This window comes from Salvelinus fontinalis, chromosome 4 (genome assembly GCF_029448725.1).
Source record: "Salvelinus fontinalis isolate EN_2023a chromosome 4, ASM2944872v1, whole genome shotgun sequence".
NCBI classification, from domain to species: domain Eukaryota; kingdom Metazoa; phylum Chordata; class Actinopteri; order Salmoniformes; family Salmonidae; genus Salvelinus; species Salvelinus fontinalis.
In genome coordinates, this window is record NC_074668.1 from 23,557,264 (window position 1) to 23,580,117 (window position 22,854).

The 22,854-nt window shown below is 40.7% G+C and overlaps 3 protein-coding genes across 6 annotated transcripts; 1 reads left to right on the forward strand and 2 right to left on the reverse strand.

Moving 5' to 3' along the window:
* Positions 1-1,114: 1,114 nt before the first annotated feature.
* LOC129853401 (protein GUCD1-like) lies at positions 1,115-5,932 on the reverse strand. 2 transcript variants are annotated; one of them, XM_055919402.1, is made up of 6 exons: positions 5,875-5,932; positions 4,116-4,200; positions 3,847-4,012; positions 3,599-3,690; positions 3,205-3,446; positions 1,115-2,892 (listed from the first exon to the last, which is right to left on the reverse strand). In XM_055919402.1, exons 1-6 carry the CDS (start codon positions 5,930-5,932, stop codon positions 2,801-2,803), a joined length of 735 nt encoding a protein of 244 aa, XP_055775377.1. In that variant the 3' UTR covers positions 1,115-2,800. The 2 variants fall into 2 exon arrangements, with proteins under 2 accessions (XP_055775377.1, XP_055775376.1); XM_055919401.1 differs by lacking the exon at positions 5,875-5,932 and adding an exon at positions 4,737-5,398.
* LOC129853402 (small nuclear ribonucleoprotein Sm D3) lies at positions 5,494-6,919 on the forward strand. Of its 2 annotated transcripts, none has more exons than XM_055919404.1 (4): positions 5,494-5,619; positions 5,900-6,025; positions 6,291-6,483; positions 6,754-6,919. In XM_055919404.1, the coding sequence occupies exons 2-4, from the start codon at positions 5,900-5,902 to the stop codon at positions 6,816-6,818; spliced, it is 384 nt and encodes a 127-aa protein (XP_055775379.1). In that variant the 5' UTR covers positions 5,494-5,619; the 3' UTR covers positions 6,819-6,919. The 2 variants fall into 2 exon arrangements, with proteins under 2 accessions (XP_055775379.1, XP_055775378.1); XM_055919403.1 differs by having other exon boundaries at positions 5,495-5,619; positions 5,896-6,025.
* A 5,010-nt stretch (positions 6,920-11,929) lies between these two features.
* On the reverse strand, positions 11,930-21,665 carry LOC129853400 (P2X purinoceptor 4-like). Of its 2 annotated transcripts, XR_008759122.1 has the most exons (15): positions 21,479-21,665; positions 20,907-21,054; positions 20,690-20,761; positions 20,494-20,566; positions 20,065-20,161; positions 19,437-19,517; positions 19,071-19,212; positions 18,666-18,802; positions 18,381-18,471; positions 18,175-18,240; positions 17,977-18,081; positions 17,738-17,845; positions 12,763-17,551; positions 12,578-12,626; positions 11,931-12,355 (listed from the first exon to the last, which is right to left on the reverse strand). XR_008759122.1 is itself a non-coding variant. In XM_055919400.1 (13 exons), exons 1-13 carry the CDS (start codon positions 21,595-21,597, stop codon positions 17,072-17,074), a joined length of 1,719 nt encoding a protein of 572 aa, XP_055775375.1. In that variant the 5' UTR covers positions 21,598-21,665; the 3' UTR covers positions 11,930-17,071. The 2 variants fall into 2 exon arrangements, 1 of the variants encoding a protein (XP_055775375.1); XM_055919400.1 differs by having other exon boundaries at positions 11,930-17,551.
* Between the last annotated feature and the right edge of the window lie 1,189 nt (positions 21,666-22,854).

Here is a 22,854-nt window from a genome sequence, read left to right on the forward strand (position 1 = left end):
TTAACTAGGTCTTTCTTAGCAGCACTTGACCATACTGTAATACTGGACAATAATCAAGATAATATCAAACTAGAACCTGCAGGACTTGTTTTGTGGAGTGTGAGCATCTCTTTATTATGAACAGACCTCTCCCCATCTTTACAACCATTGAATCTATATGTTTTGACCATGACTGTTTACAATCTAAGGTAATACCAAGTAATTTTGTCTCCTCAACTTTTTCAACAGCCACACTATTCATTACCAGATTCATCTGAGGTCTAGCACTTAAGGAATGATTTGTACCAAATACAATGCTCTTAGTTTTAGAGAGGTTCAGGACCAGTTTATTACTGGCCACCAATTCCAAAACAGACTACAACTCTTTGTTAAGGGTTTCAGTGACTTCATTAGCTGTGGTTGCTGATGTGTATATAGTTGAATCATCAGCTTACATGGACATACATGCTTTGTTAAATGCCAGTGGGAGGTCATTGGTAAAAATAGAAAAGAGTAGAAGGCCTAGAGAGCTGCTCTGCGGTACACCACACTTGACATGTTTGACATTAGAAAAGCTTGCATTAAAGAAAACCCTCTGAGTTCTATAAGACAGATAGCTCTGAATCCATCATAATATTATGGCAAAGGTTGACATAACACATACGTTTTCTCAACATGTTAACAAGTGTCATGTTGCTGAACGTTAGCCTCACAGCACATTCATATCCATAGACCTCATGACCCATGCAAAAGTTGCAGGTTGTCTACCTTTGAAACACTAACAGACATCAATGTCTGGTCTAACCTGTATCGTGTTCAGTTACGCGATAACATAACCCTGGTATATTAAATTTTCATAAGTAGTTTGCACTACTATATCTGCAGATGACTGGGAGGTATGGGAAGTATTCAGAGGAGCTCACCAGGGCAACCAAGCATGACTTCAAGCCGAACATTATCAAGGAGTAGAAGATCGATATGACCTGAAGGTACCCCTAAACGAAGAGACGTGCTGCACTGTAGACAGTAGGCTATCTCAATAAGAGGACATGAAGTCAATGTTGAGGAAGACATGATTAGTGCTATCAAGATTATTAACAGACCAAACAAGCCAGCCATAAGCTAAACCAAAGAATGTGTTCAAATTATTTTATTGAGTACAGTACATACATGGAATTGTATATTTCATAAAAATAAAGCCATTTTAACACATTCCATTTGTTCATAACAAAAATACACAAGCAGGAATAAATCATTGTCATCCCATTTAGATTGGGAAATATGCTATCATGGTAAAATGAAAATTAAATAATACATAATTATGGCTGGTACAAAAACCAAAGTGCAATAACATCATCCATGATACCAAAATATAAAAATAAATGTTGAAAGAGAATAATGAAGTCATTCTGTGTGTTGCCTCCACTTGATTGCTATTTTCAACAGAAAATATCTTATGATCTAATAATTCCTTTAAAACTTGGAAGGTAGTGTTAAGTCATATACTGAAGCAAAACCTGCAAGGCATCCATCTACCTCGTACCGAGTATTTCACACTTTCCACTGTGTCTCCATTCTCCCTTTTCCAAACTCAAAGAGCATGGAGATCGAGGCATGTAGTGCAACATGGAAAAAACGTCAGACAGTGGAGGCTGGTGGGATGAGCTATAAGAGGATCAGGCTGATTGTAATGGCTGGAATGGAATTAATGGGATGGATTCGAACATGTGGTTTCCATGTTTGATACAGTTCCATTAATTCCATGCCAGCCATTACAATGGGTCCGTCCTCCTATAGCTTCTCCCACCAGCCTCCACTGCCTTCAGATGAAACTATAACTGATTCTCTGTAATAATCTCCTTGATGTGAATGACACTGACATGGACTGTAATCATCGGTTCACATAACAAAAGCAAAGTCTGTACAAAGCAGCAGGCTGAGGTTGAACATGATGTCCTGATGACTGACACCTAGGCCTGCCAGGCAGATTTGGTTCCATTAACAGGCTATGGGTCAAGGTGTATTGCATTAAAGAAAATACATTTGTAACATGGGTTTGCTATTGTAATACAACACATCAGACTCTATGGACATTAATTACCTGAGTCTTTCAAAAACAATTTCTCCCTCTATTCCATGTTATTAGAAAATAGTAAATAATACATAAGTTTAACAAACAGTATCAAAATAACTATTAATAAAATAAGACAAGGCTAGTCTAAGGGGAGTAAAGTAGCAATACATGGCCCATCAGACTTGCATGACACCAGGTAAAACCAAAGAAAGCATCATGTTGCCATAAGCCCTTGTATGTGCATTGTTTTGTCCTCCTCTCCAAGTCTAGAATCAACTTGAGTGTCATGTTATTTTTTCCACCCAGCATTAGGAATAGGATTTCAAGTCTTGCACTGCTCACCATTTCACACGTCAATTGTTAGAATTAACTAACTGAAGTAAAACTAAACAAAATGGGACACAGGAAAATATAATTTATTCTATTTAATCTATCTGCTTGTCCCCCAACCAACTTAAAAACCACACTTTATTTATGTCTTCCGTGATTATTCCTTTACACACTGACGACTAGCATGGGCTATGTGAAGTGAGGCGTGTGTGGTGCCGTTGGAGTGGTGCTGTGTGTTCTGTGAGCAGTCAGTTAGCACTGGAGAGGACAGCCCGGGACCATCTACAACACTGGGCTAGAGCTGGAACCAGCAGTCCCAGTTCAGGGACCTGTAGACCCACTGGTGTGTCATCATAGTGAGGATGGGGCGCCATAGCGATGTGGAGAACATCTACATCTTCATTGTCCCTAAGCCATTCAGCTCTCCTTGAAGATGAACAGAATATCCTCATCTGTCCCATAGCTCATTCGAGCCTCTTCAAAGTTACTAATGCTGGTGCAACACACGCCTGTAAGCAAAACACACAAAGGCTTTCTGTCAATGTGATATTTTCACTCTTACTCAATCTCTCTGTGCTTACTGATAAGAACATGGTCAACTTTTCACCCTCTGGTTACATGTTCATGCAAAGCCCCATGCAGGGCACAGTCAGGTGCAGGTGTTATGTTATTGTGCAATTTATTAAGAAGCACTTAGATTTAGAACTTGGAATGCCAAAAAACACAATGTGATTTATTCCACACTTATACTTAATGAATATATGGGTTTAGTAAGTCAGTGGCCCTGTCTACTGCTGGAAATGTGTAGAGGGAGGACTAACGGTCTGAGTAGGCAGGGTTGTTGTAGAAGATGCAGCCAGTGCTCCGGTTGAAGCCGCACACCACCACAAAGTGACCCTGGTATTCTGGCTTCCTGCAGAAGCACTTCTGGCCCACAGGCAGGAAACAGCAGTACTTGACAGGCGAAGAGCAAAGTTCACACACCAGAACCACAGCGTTGACCAGCACTATGGCCACATGGCCCTGGTCAATATGTTCCTGGATTTCCTGAATTGTCACAGAGCTACAGGTGACATTCAAAAAGGCAGAAAGTTAGCATCTCTTAGTTATTTTCTGTCTAGGTCTGTAAAAAAAACTATTACTAACCAGACAAGCTGGTAGATTTGGAACAATTTGTCTTTTTTCTTTATCCGTGCAATTTTTTCACAAACTAACCATTTATTCACCACCACACCCTTGCTTTCAGCCTTTAGGAAGAGTTCGTTGACTCGGTCTTCCTCAGTGTCAAAATGCTTTTTGTAGAAGGACTGGAAACAGATGAAAGAAACATAAACATGGTAAGTCTCTCGGGTACGTATTAGTTAAGGACATTTGTTATAGTGGGCTACATGATGATTACATGTACTTAACCTTACATTATTCCTAGTGTACTTGTGATGGCCTGCAAAGTGTTGACTCATTACCTGATTCCTGAAGCCCTTGTCAACACCCAGTGTCTGAGTGCAGAAGCGGTGCCGGACCCTCAGCTGGCACATGAGGTAGGCCAAGTCAATTGTCCAGACACTCTGCGTCAGCTTCAACTCCCAGCAAGCACCCTGAAACTCCTCATCACTCACAGGGTGGAGGTACCTGCCAAATTATTGTATATGATGAAGTCTTCAGCTACACAATGCACTGTAGTTAAAATGCATACCCATGTCTGTATGCAGTATATGATGAAATGTCCTCTTACTTCAAAACCATTCTGGAGCAGGCTAATCCACAGTCCCAGTGGTACAGCTGCCGAATGACGGGTACATTCAGCAGGACAGCATCATCTGTCAAAAACAAGATGTGATGAGGCTGATGGAAAGAATTACACAATCTTAGCTACTGGTCTCACCCAGCCTATAATATGTCAGTTTCTTGCTGTTGTGGCAAGCTTCTCCAAATGAATAAAAATCATGTTTACAAAAGTAAATAACTACTGTAGCTAGCTAACTAATGTTTTTCTAATGGATTGGACATTCCTTTAGCAACACTGATAAACACAGCAAGTGTTATTTACATGTGACAATGTCATGAGATGGATGGGATGCCCTGGTTCGATCCCGGGCTGTAACACAACCGGTCGTGATCGGGAGTCCCTTAAAACGGCGCACAATTGGCTCAGCGTCGTCCGGGTTAGTTGGGGGTTTGGCCGTCATTGTAAATAATAATATGTTCTTAATTGTGTTGCCTCGTTAAATAAAGGTTAAATTTAAAAAAATACTTTTGCTTCACATTCAATTTGTGGTTAGCTAGCTAAGTTAGGTGGGTTCTACTACCAAACGTGACATTTCAAAAACACTCTAGATAACTAAAGCACACATACCTGACATTCTGTTGGTTTGTTCTTTGCTGCTAGATGCAAATCACCAACTAGTTAGACTTGATTACGGTCGGTAGCTAGTTAATCCTCCGGAGTTGGATTGCCTCATGAGGGTGTTGGCTAGCACTGCCTGGCGCTAGCAACCAAATCAGTGTACTCTAGAACATATCATTATTTACATCTTGGTTGGTCGACTTAATAGTCAATTCGCCCACTAACTGTTAGATTATTCAAAGTGGGTTCATGTGAATTGTTTAGTGTTTTCTTGTACTGATAGCTAAGCTAGTTCTGTTTAGATAGCTAGCTGGGTTTCTTCAAATAATTGATACGAACGAGGATTGCGAGTCAAACTCACTTCCGGTAGCTAGTGGCGCACGCACACCCAAATGTTGTTAATAGCGCGCGCACACACTTAAAAGTGGATCCAGAAACTACACTGCCACCAAAATAACCCTGGTCGCGAACAAGAACAACATCTGTCACAGAGTGTATCCCACATTATTAGAGTCGCTTAATTGTTGTTCATACTATAGATGGAATATAAAAAAGGTGTTAAATTGGATTGAGCGTTGTCTGTAAAATAAAAAAGCTTTATTAGTAAACTAAACTGCACCGTTGGCAGGACATCAGTAGGTGGCAGCACACACAGTTCTCGCTCTAGTTTTCACCTTGCATCGCCACAGATAGAACAATGAGCTATTAGTTATAAAACATCTTTGCCATGGCTATGAATGAATCAAACAGGAAATACACGGGGCTGGAGAGGCTAGTTTTCAAACAAGCAGGACATCTTTGCCATTCACCCATAGCTGGACTAGACCTAAATAAAAAATATTAGCTATCTAGCTGAATAATTTCCACGAACTTGTTTGCAAGGATTTAAACGGTAAGATATTACGGTTATCATCATCTATCTAGCTATTAGCATTATAGCAGTGCACACGGAAATGAGCTAGCTACAGTACGTATCATTAGGCGCTAACGTTAGATAGTTATCGTTAGCTACCAAGCATTGCTAGCTAACATCCCGCTAGCCAATTCCATTCTTCCTGTTTTAGGTACTAACGTTTAACTACTGATTTTTTGCGACAAATAACATCAACCAGAAGATAACTGTTTTATATTTGACCAAAACCATTACTATATTTGTGGTGGTGCTCAGAAAGATGTCCATTGGAGTGCCAATCAAAGTCCTTCATGAAGCTGAGGGCCACATCGTTACCTGCGAGACCAACACCGGGGAGGTGTACCGGGGGAAACTCATTGAAGCTGAGGACAACATGAACTGCCAGGTAATAACATGCGTCGCAAACTTTAAAGTTGATTTCATGCCTAACATGAATTACAATTTTATAGAAAGTATCAATCTGAACATGTTGCATCAAGTTCTCTTAAGTTCTAAGTTCCTTACTAGTCTATATTTTAATATTATGATCTACAAATCAACATCTCTTTTCCCTGAATCCCTCATAAAGTAGTCCTCCACAACCTACCCTCAACCCCTCCCTTCCTAATCTAATTTGATGTATTTCTTATTCAACATTCTGTCCCCTCCAGATGGCCAACATCACAGTGACTCACAGAGATGGCCGTGTAGCCCAGCTGGAGCAGGTGTACATCCGAGGCAGCAAGATTCGATTCCTTATTCTACCAGACATGCTGAAGAACGCACCAATGCTAAAGAGTATGAAGAACAAGAACCAGGGAGCTGGAGCTGGGAGAGGCAAAGCTGCCATTCTCAAAGCACAAGGTATAGATTTTATTACATTCTGGCCCCTAATCAGATCTTCTTTGAATCCAACTGGCCTGCGTGCGCCATCATGCCAACTCCTTGTCAGTCATTCTGATGCCAAACATGTTTGGCTTGACTATGACAGCAATGGAGTTGGCGTTAGCAGGAGCACAAAGAGATCTAGGCCCAGGCTAGTATCCTATTGGATTTGCTACATAAATTATGGAAGCAGATTATTGTAATAATGTATGTTGATTGATGAACAATTTGCTTTGTCTCCTCTCCCAGTGGCTGCTAGGGGTCGAGGACGTGGAGGGATGGGAAGAGGAAATATATTCCCGAAAAGGCGATAATTTTTACAATTATTTTCAACTTTCTATAATACTGCTTGTTTGTTATTTTGTTGACAAATGATGCGAAATACCATTTCCATATTAAAATGATTTTCTTAATATTTATCTGTTCCTTGTTATCAGGTAGCAAATAACTTTAGAGTAGCCATAATAGATTCCGACAATATGCTTGCTTACAGCTGCACTGGGGTCGAACAGGTTTCCTGTTTAGATTTAAAACACAGCGGAGCCGGTGTGAGATATGGCTCGGGAAACGTACCTCAATGTAGGGATGAGAAATTAGTTGTATGTCGAATTGTCCCATTATACCAACTGTAACATTGAGGAGATTGAACAACTGCTAGTTTAAGTAAACTGCTGTTTTGTTTCTCATGCTAGCTAGCAGTAGCCATTGCCGCCGTTATGGAATGTTCCGTTGAACAACAAAGGAGCTGATTGGCTGACACTGCCATTACAAAACGGCTGCTCTTGCCTCTGCTACCTAGCATTAGGACGAAAAGGGCCGTTTTCTGTAACTAGCAGTCTTTCAATCTTATCGGTGTAACAGTTGAGATAAAGGGACAATTCTGAGTACAACGCATTTCTTATCCCTGGATTATGGTATGTGCACATACCATACCACATATAAGCAAGCATTCTGGCTAAACTTCAGAGCAGTTTGATAGGTCGTACACTGAAGAGGCTTCGTTGGAAAGTTAAGGAAATACGAGTGTATGCATGATGTTTAGTGGCGGGCTGGATATTGGAGGTGGGTAAAGGTCTCGACAAAAAGAGCATGTCTTCAAGGTTCTTGTTTACACATTATCAGCGGTTTTGTAGTACTTTGCAAACCTGTGGAAATAACATAGTCTTATTGAAAAGCTATATTTAATCTCTTTAGAGTATTGTGTCCACATATTCATTGATCTCACCTAAAGTTGTATCCAGGGGCTACAGTTGAAGTCAGAAGTTTACATACACTTAGGTTGGAGTCATTAACTCGTTTTTCAACCACTCCACAAAATCTTGTTAACAAACAATAGTTTTGGCAAGTCGGTTAGGACATCTACTTTGTGCATGACACAAGTAATTTTTCCAACAATTGTTTACAGACAGATTATTTCACTTACAATTCACTGTGTCACAATTCCAGTGGGGCAGAAGTTTACATACACTAAGTTGACTACCTTTTAAACAGCTTGGAAAATTCCAGAAAATGATGTCATGGCTTTAGAAGCTTCTAATAGGCTGATTGACATAATTTGAGTCAATTGGAGGTGGATGTATTTCAAGGCCTACCTTCAAACTCAGTACCTCTTTGCTTGACATCATGGGAAAATCAAAATAAATCAGCCAATACCTCAGAAAAAAATTGTAGACTTCCACAAGTCTGGTTCATCCTTGGGAGCAATTTCCAAACGCCTAAAGGCACCACGTTCATCTGTACAAACAATTGTATGCAAGTATAAACACCATTGGACCACGCAGCTGTCATACTGTTCAGGAAGGAGATGCGTTCTGCCTCCTAGTGATGAATGTATTTTGGTGTGAAAATTGCAAATCAATCCCAGAACAACAGCAAAGGACCTTGTGAAGATGCTGGAGGAAACAGGTACTAAAGTATCTATAAACACAGTAAAACTAGTCCTATATTGACATAACCTGAAAAGCCGCTCAGCAAGGAAGAAGCCACTGCTCCAAAACCGCCATTAAAAAGCCAGACTACGGTTTGCAACTACACATGGGGACAATGATTGTACTTTTTGGAGAAATGTCCTCTGGTCTGATGAAACAAAATTAGAACTGTTTGGCCATAATGACCATTGTTAGGTTTGGAGGAAAAAGGGGGTGGCTTGCAAGCAGAAGAACATGTTGTGGGGGTGCTTTGCTGCAGGAGGCACTGGTGCACTTCACAAAATAGATAGCGTCATGAGGTAGTCAAATTATGTGGGTATATTGAAGCAACATCTCAAGACATCCGTCAGGAAGTTAAAGCTTGGTCGCAAATGGGTCTTCCTAATGGACAATGACCCCAAGCATACTTCCAAAGTTGTGGCTAAATGGCTTAAGGACAACAAAGTCAAGGTATTGGAGTGGCCATCACAAAGCCCTGACCTCAATTCTATAGAAAATGTGTGTGCAGAACTGAAAAAGTGTGTCCGAACAAGGAGGCCTACAAACCTGACTTAGTTTCACAAGCTCTGTCAGGAGGAATGGACCAAAATTCACCCAACTTATTGTGGGAAGCTTGTGGAAGGCTACCCGAAACGACCCAAGTTATACGATTTAAAGGCAATGCTACCAAATACTAATTGAGTGTATGTAAACTTCTGACCCACTGGGAATGTGATGAAATAAATAAAAGCTGAAATAAATCATTCTCTCTACTATTATTCTGACATTTCACGTTCTTAAAATAAAGTGGTGAACCTAACTGACCTAAGACAGGGAATTTCTTACTAGGATTAAATGTCAGGAATTGTGAAAAACTGAGTTTAAATGTATTTGGCTAAGGTGTATGTAAACTTCTGACTTCAACTGTACATTGTTCTCAGAGTTTTTATGTCCAGCCTGCAGAAAGAGTATTTAGGGCCACAGGTCCCAGCTCCAGCCAATCACAGTCCCAAGAACGCCACCCTTAACAACATAACCATGATATAGTCTAATTTCAAAATTCAGCTATTTAGCGAATTTTACACAGAATATACAAAACATTAAGAACACCTTCTCTTTCTATGAAAGACTGACCAGGTGAAAGCTATGATCCCTTATTGATGTCACTTGTTAAATCCACTTCAATCAGTGTAGATGAATGGGAGGAGACAGGTTAAAGAAGGATTGTGTATGTGTGTCATTCAGAGGGTGAATGGGCAAGACAAAATATTTAAGTGCCTTTGAATGGGATATGGTAGTAGGTGCCAGGCCAGGTGCATCGGTTTGTGTGAAGAACTGCAATAATGCTGGGTTTTTCATGCGCAACTTTTTCTCATGTGTATGAAGAATGGTCCACCACCCAAAGGACATCCAGCCAACTTGACACAACTGTATGAAGCATTGGAGTCAACATGGGCCTACATCCCTGAGGAACACTTTTGACACTTTGTATAGTCCATGCCCCGACGAATTGAGACTGTTCTGAAGTGGGGGGGTGCAACTCAATGTTAGGAAGGTGTCCCTAACGTTTGGTATACTTAGTGTATATACACCACAGAGTTACACTACTGCCCAAATAGCCTATAGCCTGATGGGCATGGATGAATTGTGAATTGAAGGATTCAATTGTGACACAAACCAAACACGGCATAACTGCTGAGAATAACTTCAAGAATATCTAATATGGGCTTATGCAGAGTCAAATCTAAATGGGACCTGAGAAAAGAAAGTGAGTGGCTACATGTTATACCCTGATAGCCATGGTCTGAATGTCCTCCTCAGTTTCAGTGAACATGTCTTTGAAGCGGAAGATGGGACAGTCGTGGTCTGATGTGTGATTGAAATCACATTGCTTCAGATATGAAGGGTTAACATCAGGCAAAATGTTTCTTCTGCAAGGGACTAAAAGAGAAAATATGGGGTATTCTAAAGAATTAAAGAAAACTCATAAGTGGGTGTCCTGCCTTTATTCCTACATGTTTCACTTGAGTGCAACACAAACATACAGTGCCTTAGGAAAGTATTCAGACCCCTTGACTTTTTCTACATTTTGTTACGTTACGTCCTTATTCTAAAATGGATTAAATAAATAAAATCCTCAGCAATCTACACACACTAACCCATAATGACAAAGAAAATACAGGTTTTTAGATTTAAAACAGAAATACCGTATATACAGAAGTATTCAGACCCTCGAAATTGAGCTCAGGTGCATCCTGTTTCCATTGACCATCCTTGAGATGTTTCTACAACTTGATTGGAGTCCACCTGTGGTAAATTCAATTGAACATTATTTGGAAAGGCACACACCTGTCTATTAAATCCCACAGTTGACAGTGCATGTCAGAGCAAAACCAAGCCATGAGATCGAAATAATTTTCCGTAGCGCTCCGAGACAGAATTGTGTCTAGGCACAGATCTGGGGAAAGGTACCAAAACATTTCTGCAGCACTGACGGTCCCCAAGAATACAGTGGCCTCCATCATTCTGAAATTGAAGAAGTTTGGAAGGACTAACACTAGAGCTGGCCGCCTGTCCAAACTGAGCAATCAGGGGAGAAGGGCCTTGGTCATGGATGTGAGCAAGAACCCGATGGTCACTCTGACGAGCTCCAGAGTTCCTCTGTGGAGATGGGAGAACCTTACAGAAGGACAACCATCTCTGCAGCACTCCACCCATCAGGCCTTTATGGTAGACTGGCCAGACGGAAGCCGCTCCTTAGTTAAAGGCTCGTGACAGCCTGCTTGGAGTTTTCCAAAAGGCACCTAAAGGACTGTCAGACCATTAAGAACAAGATTCTCTGGTCTAAAGAAACCAAGATTGAATTCCTTGGCCTGAATGTCAAGCGTCACGTCTGGAGGAAACCTGGCAGCATCATTACGGTGAAGTATGGTGGTGGCAGCATCATGCTGTGGGGATGTTTTTCAGCAACAGGGACTGGGAGACTAGTCAGGATCGAGGGAAAGATGAATGGAGCAAAGTACAGAGAGATCCTTGATGAAAACCTGAGCCAGAGCGTTCAGGACCTCAGACTGGGGCGAAGGTTCACCTTCCAACAGGACAACGACCCTACGCACACAGCCAAGACAACGCAGGAGTGGCTTCGGGACAAGTCTCGGAATGTCCTTGAGTGGCCCAGCCAGAGCCCGGACTTGAACCTGATTGAACATCTCTGGAGAGACCTGACAATAGCTGTGCAGCGACGCTCCCCATCCAACCTGACAGAGCTTGAGAGGATCTTCAGAGAAGAATGTGAGAAACTCCCCAAATACAGTTGTGCCAAGCTTATAGCGTCACCCAAGACTAGATGCTGTAATCACTGCCAAACGTGCGTCAACTAATTTAGTAAAGTGTGATATCTCTGTTGTTTGTTGTTTTTCATTGCCATCATGGGGTATTGTGTGTAGATTGATGATGGAAAAAAACATTTTATAATAAGGCTGTAATGTAACAAAATGTGGAAAAAGTCAAGGGGTCTGAATACTTTCCGAATGCACTGTAATGTGTTCTTTACTCAGGTAGGTTAGTGTCTATTTCAAGAGGACCCTAAGATAACACCTCACAGGTATTGACAGTCTCTCTGTAGTTTACGCATAGCCCTGTTTGCATACCTTTTGAAGAGAGTAATATGATTAGAGACATTGCTATATAGTTATTCAAATATATTGCAGAATGATTCAGAAAATGTTAATGAATTTTAGGACACATTTCTCTGGAGCTGTAGATATGTATTTACTTATGACACTGAATGAATGTTTCAGCCATCTCTTTGCTGGTTGCTGCCCATGTTAACAATTCAACAAGGATTCGTCAGCAAGACATGGAGGTTTACCGTTGCCACGGACATCACTGGATCCCTCTGTGCAGTCACTGTCTGACATGCAAATGGTGGATTGGCTTGGGAGCTTAATAAGATACAGGATCACATTTCACTAACATTCAAATACCTTTTTGACTACAATTGAAATAAAGGTTGTATAAGTAAATTTATTAATGTGTAACTACAGTCTCATTATTCATTTTACAATATATTTTTAGTAGTGTTCCATTCAAACAATAACATAACTTTTCACAATATAGCCTATTATACTTTTCAGTATATTTTAAAGAAGAAATCAGAAACATACCTTTGGACAGTTTCAGTTGAGTTTGATTGGGGGTGACGATCATGTTAGTCTGCCAGACAAAGATCACATTTTCCTTAAGCAAATCCCCGTATTCACAAATATAAAAACAGTTAAAAACAATTTGAACTGAAACTGACCAAAATATGATACACTGTAGATTAAGTGTATTGAGTATATGATGCTACCTGAGGGGATGTTGTAATCAGACAAATCCCACACACGGGCACCTAGATCAGAGATGTTGGGGAAGGCAGTGTCCTTCACCTAGGTGGTGACAGAGCTGATCACTGAGTTGGTCTCCTGGTAAGACTTTTGCACCGTACAGACACACCTGCAGTATAACAGGTTAGACACGACACAAGAGGAAACAAGTGTAGAGACAATGTGATACAATCACACACCATCCACTCTGACTTAATATAGATGGCTTTGTAATAGAAACTGAATTATTGAAACCCCAATTTACCCAAACACATCAAAGATGACCAGAAACTGGATTAATCTAAAGACAGCTCCCACCACTTTGCTCTTAGCCACAATAATTCCTAATGTTTCATAATCAAACAAACAGCAGAGGCAGCTCTGACAGGCAGCTCTGACAGCTACAGCAGCCCGTCTTCTGAGTTATGGATATACTGTAGCAAACTAGCAATGGGAGTAATACAAGAGGTAAACAGGTCTCACACTCACAGCCTGCTGAGATAATAGTAAAATCATCTTCATGGCTAGTAAGAAAACTACAACAGCCCAGTGGTCATATATTTTTTTGGGAGGGGCTTGCATGTTTTGCAAGTCATTTTTGCATTAATACGTGTCACATATCAGTTTGCAAACAATGTAAAAAAAAATATATATACTATAAACTCAGCAAAAAAAGAAACGTCCCTTTTCAGGACCCTGTCTTTCAAAGATAATTCGTAAAAATCCAATTTACTTCACAGATCTTCATTGTAAAGGGTTTAAACACTGTTTCCCATGCTTGTTCAATGAACCATAAACAATTATGTACCTGCGGAACGGTCTTTGAAACACTAACAGCTTACAGATGGTAGGCAAGGTCACAGTTATGAAAACTTAGGACACTAAAGAGGCCTTTCTACTGACTCTGAAAAACATCAAAAGAAAGATGCCCAGGGTCCCTGCTCATCTGCGTGAACGTGCCTTAGGCATGCTGCAAGGAGGCATGAAGACTGCAGATGTGGCCAGGGCAAAAAATTGCAATGTCCGTACTGTGAGAGGCCTAAGACAGCGCTACAGGGAGACAGGACGGACAGCTGATCGTCCTCGCAGTGGCAGACCACGTGTAACAACACCTGTGCAGGATTGGTACATCTGAGCATCACACTTGCGGGACAGGTACGGGATGGCAACAACAACTGCCCGAGTTACACCAGGAACACACAATCCCACCATCGGTGCTCAGACTGTCCGCAATAGGCTGAGAGAGGCTGGACTGAGGGCTTGTAGGCCTGTTGTAAGACAGGTGCTCACCAGATATCACCGGCAACAACGTCGCCTATGGGCACAAACCCACCGTCGCTGAACCAGACAGGACTGGCAAAAAGTGCTCTTCATTGACGAGTCGCGGTTTTGTCTCACCAGGGGTGATGGTTGGATTCACGTTTATCGCCGAAGGAATGAGCGTTACACCGAGGCCTGTACTCTGGAGCGGGATCGATTTGGAGGTGGAGGGTCCGTCATGGTCTGGGGCGGTGTGTCACAGCACCATTGGACTGAGCTTGTTGTCATTGCAGGCAATCTCAACGCTGTGCGTTACAGGGAAGACATCCTCCTCCCTCATATGGTACCCTTCCTGCAGGATCATCCTGACATGACTCTCCAGCATGACAATGCCACCAGCCATACTGTTCATCCTGTGCATGATTTCCTGCAAGACAGGAATGTCAGTGTTCTGCCATGGCCAGCGAAGAACCCGGATCTCAATACCATTGAGCACGTCTGGGACCGTATGGATCGGAGGATCAGGGCTAGGGCCATTCCCCCCAGAAATGTCTGGGAACTTGCAGGTGCCTTGGTGGAAGAGTGGGGTAACATCTCACAGCAAGAACTGGCAAATCTGTTGCAGTCCATGAGGAGGAGATGCACCGCAGTACTTAATGCAGTTGGTGGCCACACCAGATACTGACTGTTACTTTTGATTTTTACCTCCCCCTTTGTTCAGGGACACATTATTCCATTTCTGTTTGTCACATGTCTATGGAACTTGTTCAGTTTATATCTCAGTTGTTGAATCTTGTTATGTTCATACAAATATTTACACATGTTAAGTTTGCTGAAAATAAACGCAGTTGACAGTGAGAGGACATTTCTTTTTTTGCTGAGAAAGCTGCAAACAAACATGGTCTCTTTTTGTTTTCTTGAGTAAGGCAGCTCCAAAATGCAGGTGATTCAGCCTAGCTCAGTGCTTTCTGTGGTGGGGCAAGCCAGCAGAAAATACGGAGTGTTGCGCCGTGATTGGCTCAGTGTTCTGTCACTCATGGGGAAACTACGTCACCGTGAAGTGTAAGGGGAGACTTCAAACATTCTAGCCCTTTGGCTGCTGACTTTAGAAGTGCCCATCCAAGAAGACTCAAGGTCATTGGCCACAGATAAAATGACGTCAAATCACGTTACATGTACAGTAGCTTTGATTTGGACTGATCATGTCAACATCATACTTTCAAAATCTTAGCTAGCAGTCATCATCATGAATCAAGTTGACAATCTACTGGTAAATCCTTTTTAATCCTTGTCACATGAAGATAAATAATGAAGAGAAATTATAGATAAAACTTATCAGTGCTCATTGGACATAAACATTACACAACAACTTAGAAATCTCAAATTTAAAAAATGAGTGGTTTTGAAGTCCAAAAATGTATTGTATTCTGCTGCATAAATTATGTAATATGCCAGGGAGATATGTATACTGTAGCTAAGAAAGTAAAAACGTTACTTAGTGTATGTTGTTTAGTAAGTTGTTAGTAGCCCTTGTTTAGTAAGTTGTTAGGCACACTAGTAAGTGTGTGAGGCACGCTAATAATTTGGTCCCTTTTCCTCTCTTAATTAGCCTATTGCCTGTTTTTAGAGAAATGTAATCATCAAATATTGTAAGAGCTTTCATTGTCTGCTTATATGCCCCGTTATTTATCTTATGGTTCTGACTTGGTGTACAGGGAAAATACTGTAAGAATGGCCCATGTTCTGAATTCTGTCGCTGCACATTTCAAAAGTGCGGATCCAATACTTATATTGACAACGTCCGTCCTAGCTCGCTCATTAATGTCTTTATCGAAATTACGGATTGCCTTTTATCCGTTTGTCATCCCCTTATGCCATAGCTTGTACATTTCAAATGTCAGTAGAAACCACATTTGTTAAGTAAGTCAGTCATATCAGCTATGTTTTTTTTAAAGGCAGTAAATGAGGCTGAATGAACTGTTTCGCTGCTAGACAAGGCTCCCCTGATAGCCAGGTGTAGCAGTAGTAAGATGTTGGGACTGCTGTTGGGACTCTGCTGTTGAGACAGCTCTATGTAGGCCAGTTTGTGGGAACCGTTTGTCACTGTTATAGTGCAATTAATGTATTGTTTAGTGTTGTGTTGTGTTGTGGCTTTGCTGGCATGCATCCCACCTTTAATTTTTTTTTTGCCCCACGTAGATTTACATGCTAAAATCTCCACTGCAACTGACCCTAGCTCATTTCGCAAATCTAACTCATCTGAGTAGAGGCATAATAAAACTACTGTACATCGACTACAATAGATCCATAGAAACGGTATGTACTATTGTATGCACACAAGAACTGGAGAAGATGTGAAATTACATTATCATCAAGTCAACAATATTTTCAAAATTACATTTAATGCACATGGCAAAAAAGATTTGTTCAATATAAAAAAGAATTGAAATAGGTTACATGTATGCAGTCAACAAAATGATAACACAATTCCCTTCTCCAGTTAGCTCCAATTCATTGTCATCTAAGATAATGGATCTTCTGCAATCTTTTTTAGTTTTAAAATTTAAAAATATATATTTTTAATTGTATCTTTATTTAACTAGGCAAGTCAGTTAAGAACAAATTCTTATTTATAATGACGGCCTACCCCGGCCAAACCCGAACAACGCTGGGCCAATTGTGCACCGCCCTATGGGACTCCCAATCACGGCCGATTGTGATACAGCCTGGATTCAAACCAGGATCTGTAGTGACGCCTCTAGCACTGAGATGCAACGCCTTAGACCGCTGCGCCACTTGGGAGCCCTCTTCATCATTCATGGTCTCTAGACAGTGGGATGGATAGACACAATATCTATAGGCGAGGATAATGATCAAGTTGAAAATGTTAACCTTAATGCAGAATGGAAGATTAGATAAATACACCAGTACAAATGCATGCTACAGCTGCTACATGATGAGGACCAGTCTCTGATGGAGCTTTCTATGTAGAACACTGCTTTCTAGAACACTGACTCTCCCTCTTCTCTAAAGCTATGTGTTAGGGCTGGACTGGGGAGAAGTAGTTCTACTGGGTCTCATGCCAGTGTACTCTCCATCTTGGCTGGAGTATTCCTCTCTGATTCTCCACACACTACAACTGGGTATGACAGGGAGGCTTTCTCTGGGTGGGGCCCCAAATCTCCAGGTGATATACTGATTGTAGGCGCAGTGGCGCAGGGCGTTGGTCCCCTGCTCCCCCTCGGTCAGCTCACAAAGAGGCTCCCTGTACAGCAACACTGCCTCCAGCAAGGGCCGACTCAGCACTAGCTGTTCAAACAGGGAGGAGGTGGTGATGCAGCGACCTCTGCTCATCCTGCAGCACAGCTGCTCCTGGGGATGGGTGGAGGGGAGGCAGCAGCCACACAGACACCAGGCTGGACGGCTAGGCCTAATGAGAGCCTGGGGCTGCTTGTCTATGATGTGCCCTTTCTGCAATACACCAGCCATGGCACTCAGGTGCTTTATGTCGTCCTGACAACAAGAGTGCAATACATACATATTACAGTAGTCATATGTACTTATATATAATAGTTTACCTTACTCAGTAACTGTGTAAAAGACAAGAGAAGGGTAACATAAAGTGAGGTTAAAAGTGAGTATCTACTGTATCAGGGGGTGAGAATGGCACTACATTTGGGAAAACACAATTATGCTAACCTTGAATGGGTGAACGGACATGGGCTTCACTTGTTGTAAACTTTTCCTATGTGATCTTTTCACCACTCTTATATGGTTCTCGTCCACAAACGAGACACAAAGAATGCACTGGAACACAGAAGAAGAATAGTGCCATTGTTCAGCGTCTCACCACATATTTACATCCAACATTCAGTCAATGGGAATGCAAATTTGAGGGCATGTATAATCCCCAGTGGGGAATGCCATCCCACTCCTACCTGTTGTCTGTCCTGAACAGATTCAACCTTTTTCTCTGAGTAGTTCTGCCTGGCTTCTTTAGAGAAGCAGCTGGTCCCAATGAGCCAGTCAATGAATAAAGTGGTCTGGGGAAAGTCACAGTCAATGTAGGCTTCTTTGCCTGTTAAAATGTTGAATTTCAAAAAGAAGTTGAATAAAAACATCTGAATAAAGCTCACCAGTGCATAATAGGATAAAGTTGATCCAATATAGATGATCAGTTGGATTATGCTGAATTGTCCTGCCTTTTAAAGAACACACATGATAAATGACCATTTGTATTATTCTGATTCATGCACTGATTAGAATAATATATGCTCATTCGTAAGATTACCATAATCATTATTGCAGGTTTGAATGATAAGACTTAATAAGTCATACAAACCTTTCCGAATACCATGACATCAAACCTGATCCCAAATGCTTTAAACAGGGTTCTCTCCCCAACACCTTTCTCTGTCTGATATCTAGCAAACCTGCCAACACATGTAGTTATAAAACTGTAAAAAAACTATGTTACACTGTAATATCTGGATACACCAATATCTACAATTACAAATGCCCATTCCAGTATAGATTGACAGTTTTCCATAATCTCATTTGAAATGGGTCAACTGGCCATGTATGGTCTATGACATTCGGCCTAAAGAACAAGGCCAGTCACAATTACCTGAAGTTGAGACCAGGGTACAGAGTTCTGTTGCTCTCCTTCTCATCCAGCCGGCGGAAGGAGTATTTGGGCAGACAGTTCCGCAAGAACCCGTCCAGATTACAATCCCACTTAATTTGGATCCCAATGACGCCACCCTTTGGTGAGAGAGCATGGTGGAGATGATCCACTCAACTTGTTGTACGTCAACCTTACCTGACAATCATGTAAACCCTCTCATATCTGAAGTAATTAAGGTGATTTAATTCTGTAATTCATTAAGTAATCAAATATGTTCAACTTAATGAATTGCCAGTATGTGCAATGCCAAAATAGATGCAGACATCAGTGACATACATACATAATTGAGAGTCATAGAGTAAGTTTGTGGTTATTTGAGAAATTTCCTCTAACAGAGAAGCCCACCTCAACTGCCATCTCTGAGAAGTTCTCTCTGGCCTCCTGCACAATGTCCCCGAGGCGGAAGATGGGGCACCAGGGGTCGGTACGCCTGTTAAATTGGCATTGCTTCAGGTAGCTGTCCGTCATCTCAGGGAGGATGTTCCTTCTGTGAGACAAACACACATTAGTAAGATCAGCTGAATGTAAAGAAGGTGCTCGTTTTCCATCTGTTTATGAATTCATGTAATTCTGTTTTTTGTGATTATGACCCTTTGAGTATGTAAAGGTGGGGTGGTGAAGGTTACTCTGAATATAATATATATAATATACTTAACTGTGGTGTGCAAGCTAAAAATAAAAACCTATTCACATTGAATTGGGCAGTCTCACCTAATGAAGTTAAAGTTTGGGAATCTTATGTTGTTCTTGATGAGGACTGTGAAGTTCTCAGCTGATGCCAAGAGAGCAGGCCTAGATGTCAGAGCAGTCATCAATTGCACTATTGAAGCATAGTTGTGAAAAAAATATGTTTTTACAGCTGACGGTTTAGGGCTCTATTCAATCTTTAAAGCTGAAGCGTTGCAGATTCCGTGATAGAAATGTAAAGGTAATTTCAGGTTGAGCCGACATGGAGCGTTTACCGTGAATGCAGTCTCTGCTAAAACGGGAACATTGCATTTTAATTTCAATCACGCTACAAAGCTGAACTTCCACAATTGAATAGAGCCATTCATTTTCATTCCAAAGTTGTTGTGAAACTACTTTGAAACAATGTTCCTCATCATATTTGACTATACACTCATGCAGCGGTAATGTGGTGAGCTTCCTCCACATTAGAGGAACTAAAGTATAAATATAGCTGTCAGGCAGTGGTCTATGTAGAAGTGAAGATAACTTGATTTACTGAGTAAATAACCTCTGCAGAGACTGCAAGTAAAATCACACTGAATATGATGAGAGGGGGAAGGCAGGCACACAAACTGATAATGAGAATACAAATCATAGTGAGCTTATTTACTTGGGGGGCGTTTTCTTGGTCTCTATGGGGCACCATGTAGACACCTCACATGTTTTCTGTGTTACATCAAACTTCACACATGCACCTGTCTGAACCCCTGAAAGGAAAGCAAAATGTGAAATTTAGAATGTGTTCAATTTGAACTATTATATGGTTCACATGACAAATAATAACAAAATTTGTCCTAACTGTTCTATTATCATGTGTCTACATGTTTACTACTACTGTGTAACCCTTACATAACCTTACAGATACAGAATGTATCTGCCTACAGTAAAGACAGAGAGAACAGAGCAGACCATCTGAAACCTCAACACATCAGGGACAAATTCCTCCCCTCCTTGCAAGAACTCAGGGTCTAACCAGATAGAGATGACACAAACAGAGGAGAATGATCAGGAGAAAAGTTGTAGACAGCTGTAGTTGTACCGTGGCTGTTCTGATCCCAGAACCCCTTCACACAGTCCTTGTCTGTCCAACACACTTTTCCGTAAGGAGGGACCTGTAATACACAGACTCCTGGGAGATGAGTTGGTTCTAGTCATCAAGTAGTGTGGTTAATAGAAGTGATATCAGACATTATCATTTACAGGAATTGGGTAGGAACGTCCTACTGGCACTCTACCTCAGGGCATTTTCCTTGCCTTTGATTTTTTGTAACAATGACATTGGTCACCACGAAAAATGAATTCTTTCCCTTAAACAGAAAGTCCAACAAATGTATAGAAAGTCAGAACCAATGTACAAATATATGCATGTATTATACAAATCTAATATGTGTATAATATACAACAATAAAACAACAATGTTTGTAAAACACACGTATGAACGCACACACACACCTGTGATGGCCCACTGTAATCTACAACATCCCATACTATATCACCAACATCTGGCAAGCTGGTCATGGCCACTCCCTTGACCTTAGCAGTAACAGAGCTGACCACATAGTCGTGTTGTTGGTACTCCTTGTTCCAGAACATTACAATGCTACAATGTAAAACAGTATTTTATTATAGAATGTTGCAAATTGGAGTAAATTACTTGTATGTGTCCCTGATGGATTTGAAATACTATTGGTATAGCTAGAAAAGTTGGATGGTAAATAAAATAAAAAAAATAGTAAATACAATTGATAAAAGTAATACATCATTATTTTAGAATGTATTCACTATCTATAATAACATTCATTTTGAAATATTATTGGTATGGCTAGAAGATGGATGGTAAACACATTAAAATAAATAGTTAATACAATTGATAAAAGTAATACATCATTATTTCAGAATGTATTCGTTATCTATAATAACGTTCATACTTTATTTTCATGCACACATTCTTGATCAAGGTCCGTGGGCGTTCCTTGTCTACTACCGTTATTACCGCAAACTGAATCATTCTGCAGAATACTCACCAGATGAACATCAGTATGACACCGTTAAATGTCCATTTCAGCGATCCCAGCCTTACACTTTGTATTCGGACCAGTTTATGTGTTTCATATTCACATAGATTTAGCCGTTTACAAGGCATTTTGGAAATTGTCAGAGAGAGTGAATCTCTTTCTTCTGACTCATACTGGTTCTTCTCCTTCCTGTGTGGGTCAGTGATCACATGTACATCTGCTTGGAGCTGTTTCAGTTCCATTGACCAAACAATATTCTAAGTCTGTGAAATTCAAGACTGGTCCAGTCGTCGTTGTTGTATAGCATTATGCATGTATCTCTGTTGTGCAGCCAAAGCTGGAACAAAGTAGCGTTTGTCTATTGTTTTATGTTATTTGCTACTTTGAAATTATTTGATCATTTATTACATGAAAATTACACGAATGCATTCATATGAATTAAAGACTAACATATGAAGTAGGCCTACCATGGGGTATACCGATACATTAGATCAAACGAAGATTTCTGTCACTATCAGTATTTGCAAATCAAAGGGTCACATATCCCTATGAAGGAAGTCATTGTATCTGGGCATGGCTGTATCCTGACCACTTAACTTGATTGTGAAGATGTGCACTGCATCCTAGTCCAGACATGATATAGGCTACAGTAGGCTTGATGTTTTTTTTATGCAATATGAATGACAGTTTCTTTGGGGGGAAAGTTGTGCCAAACAAGTTTCCTGATTTGGTGCCCAATCAAGAAATAATTTAAAACTCTAGATAGCAGTAAATAATTAGTATGGAACGGAATTGGATGTATTTGGCCACCACAGGAGCTTGAAAAGGAGGACTATATAATTGTGTCACATACTAGCTTTATTTTCACAGTAGTTAAATATATTTCGTTTTTGTTATTGTGTGACATTAAAATTGCTTGTGCAATTATGCCTGAGAAAAATCCAGAATCTGGAGAAAAGAGACTATGGGCTCAAAACCATTTACATTGTGAATTACATAACATTGAAACAGGATGAAAAGCACAGAACTTCATTTTGAATAAGCTAATTTGTACAAATGAAATACATAATGGATTTGAATAAGGAAATACATCCAGCCTCATCAGGCAAAGGAAAATAAAATACATATCATTTCCATGGTTTAAAAATGTAAAACCAGCCCCAGAAGATGCTTGTAAGTAAATGAGTGTCTGGTCTGTAAACAAAAGCCATGGCACGATGGACAGTGGCAAGGCAGACAGTAAGTAACATGTCATGTTTATCCTCAGTACGGACAATGAGAGTGGCTGAGATGATACAAGTATTGACTATCTTGCATCCCTACTCCTTCCCTCCATCTTCAATTTAATCTGTGTCTGGTTACAGTATTACAAATCCAGTAATAGT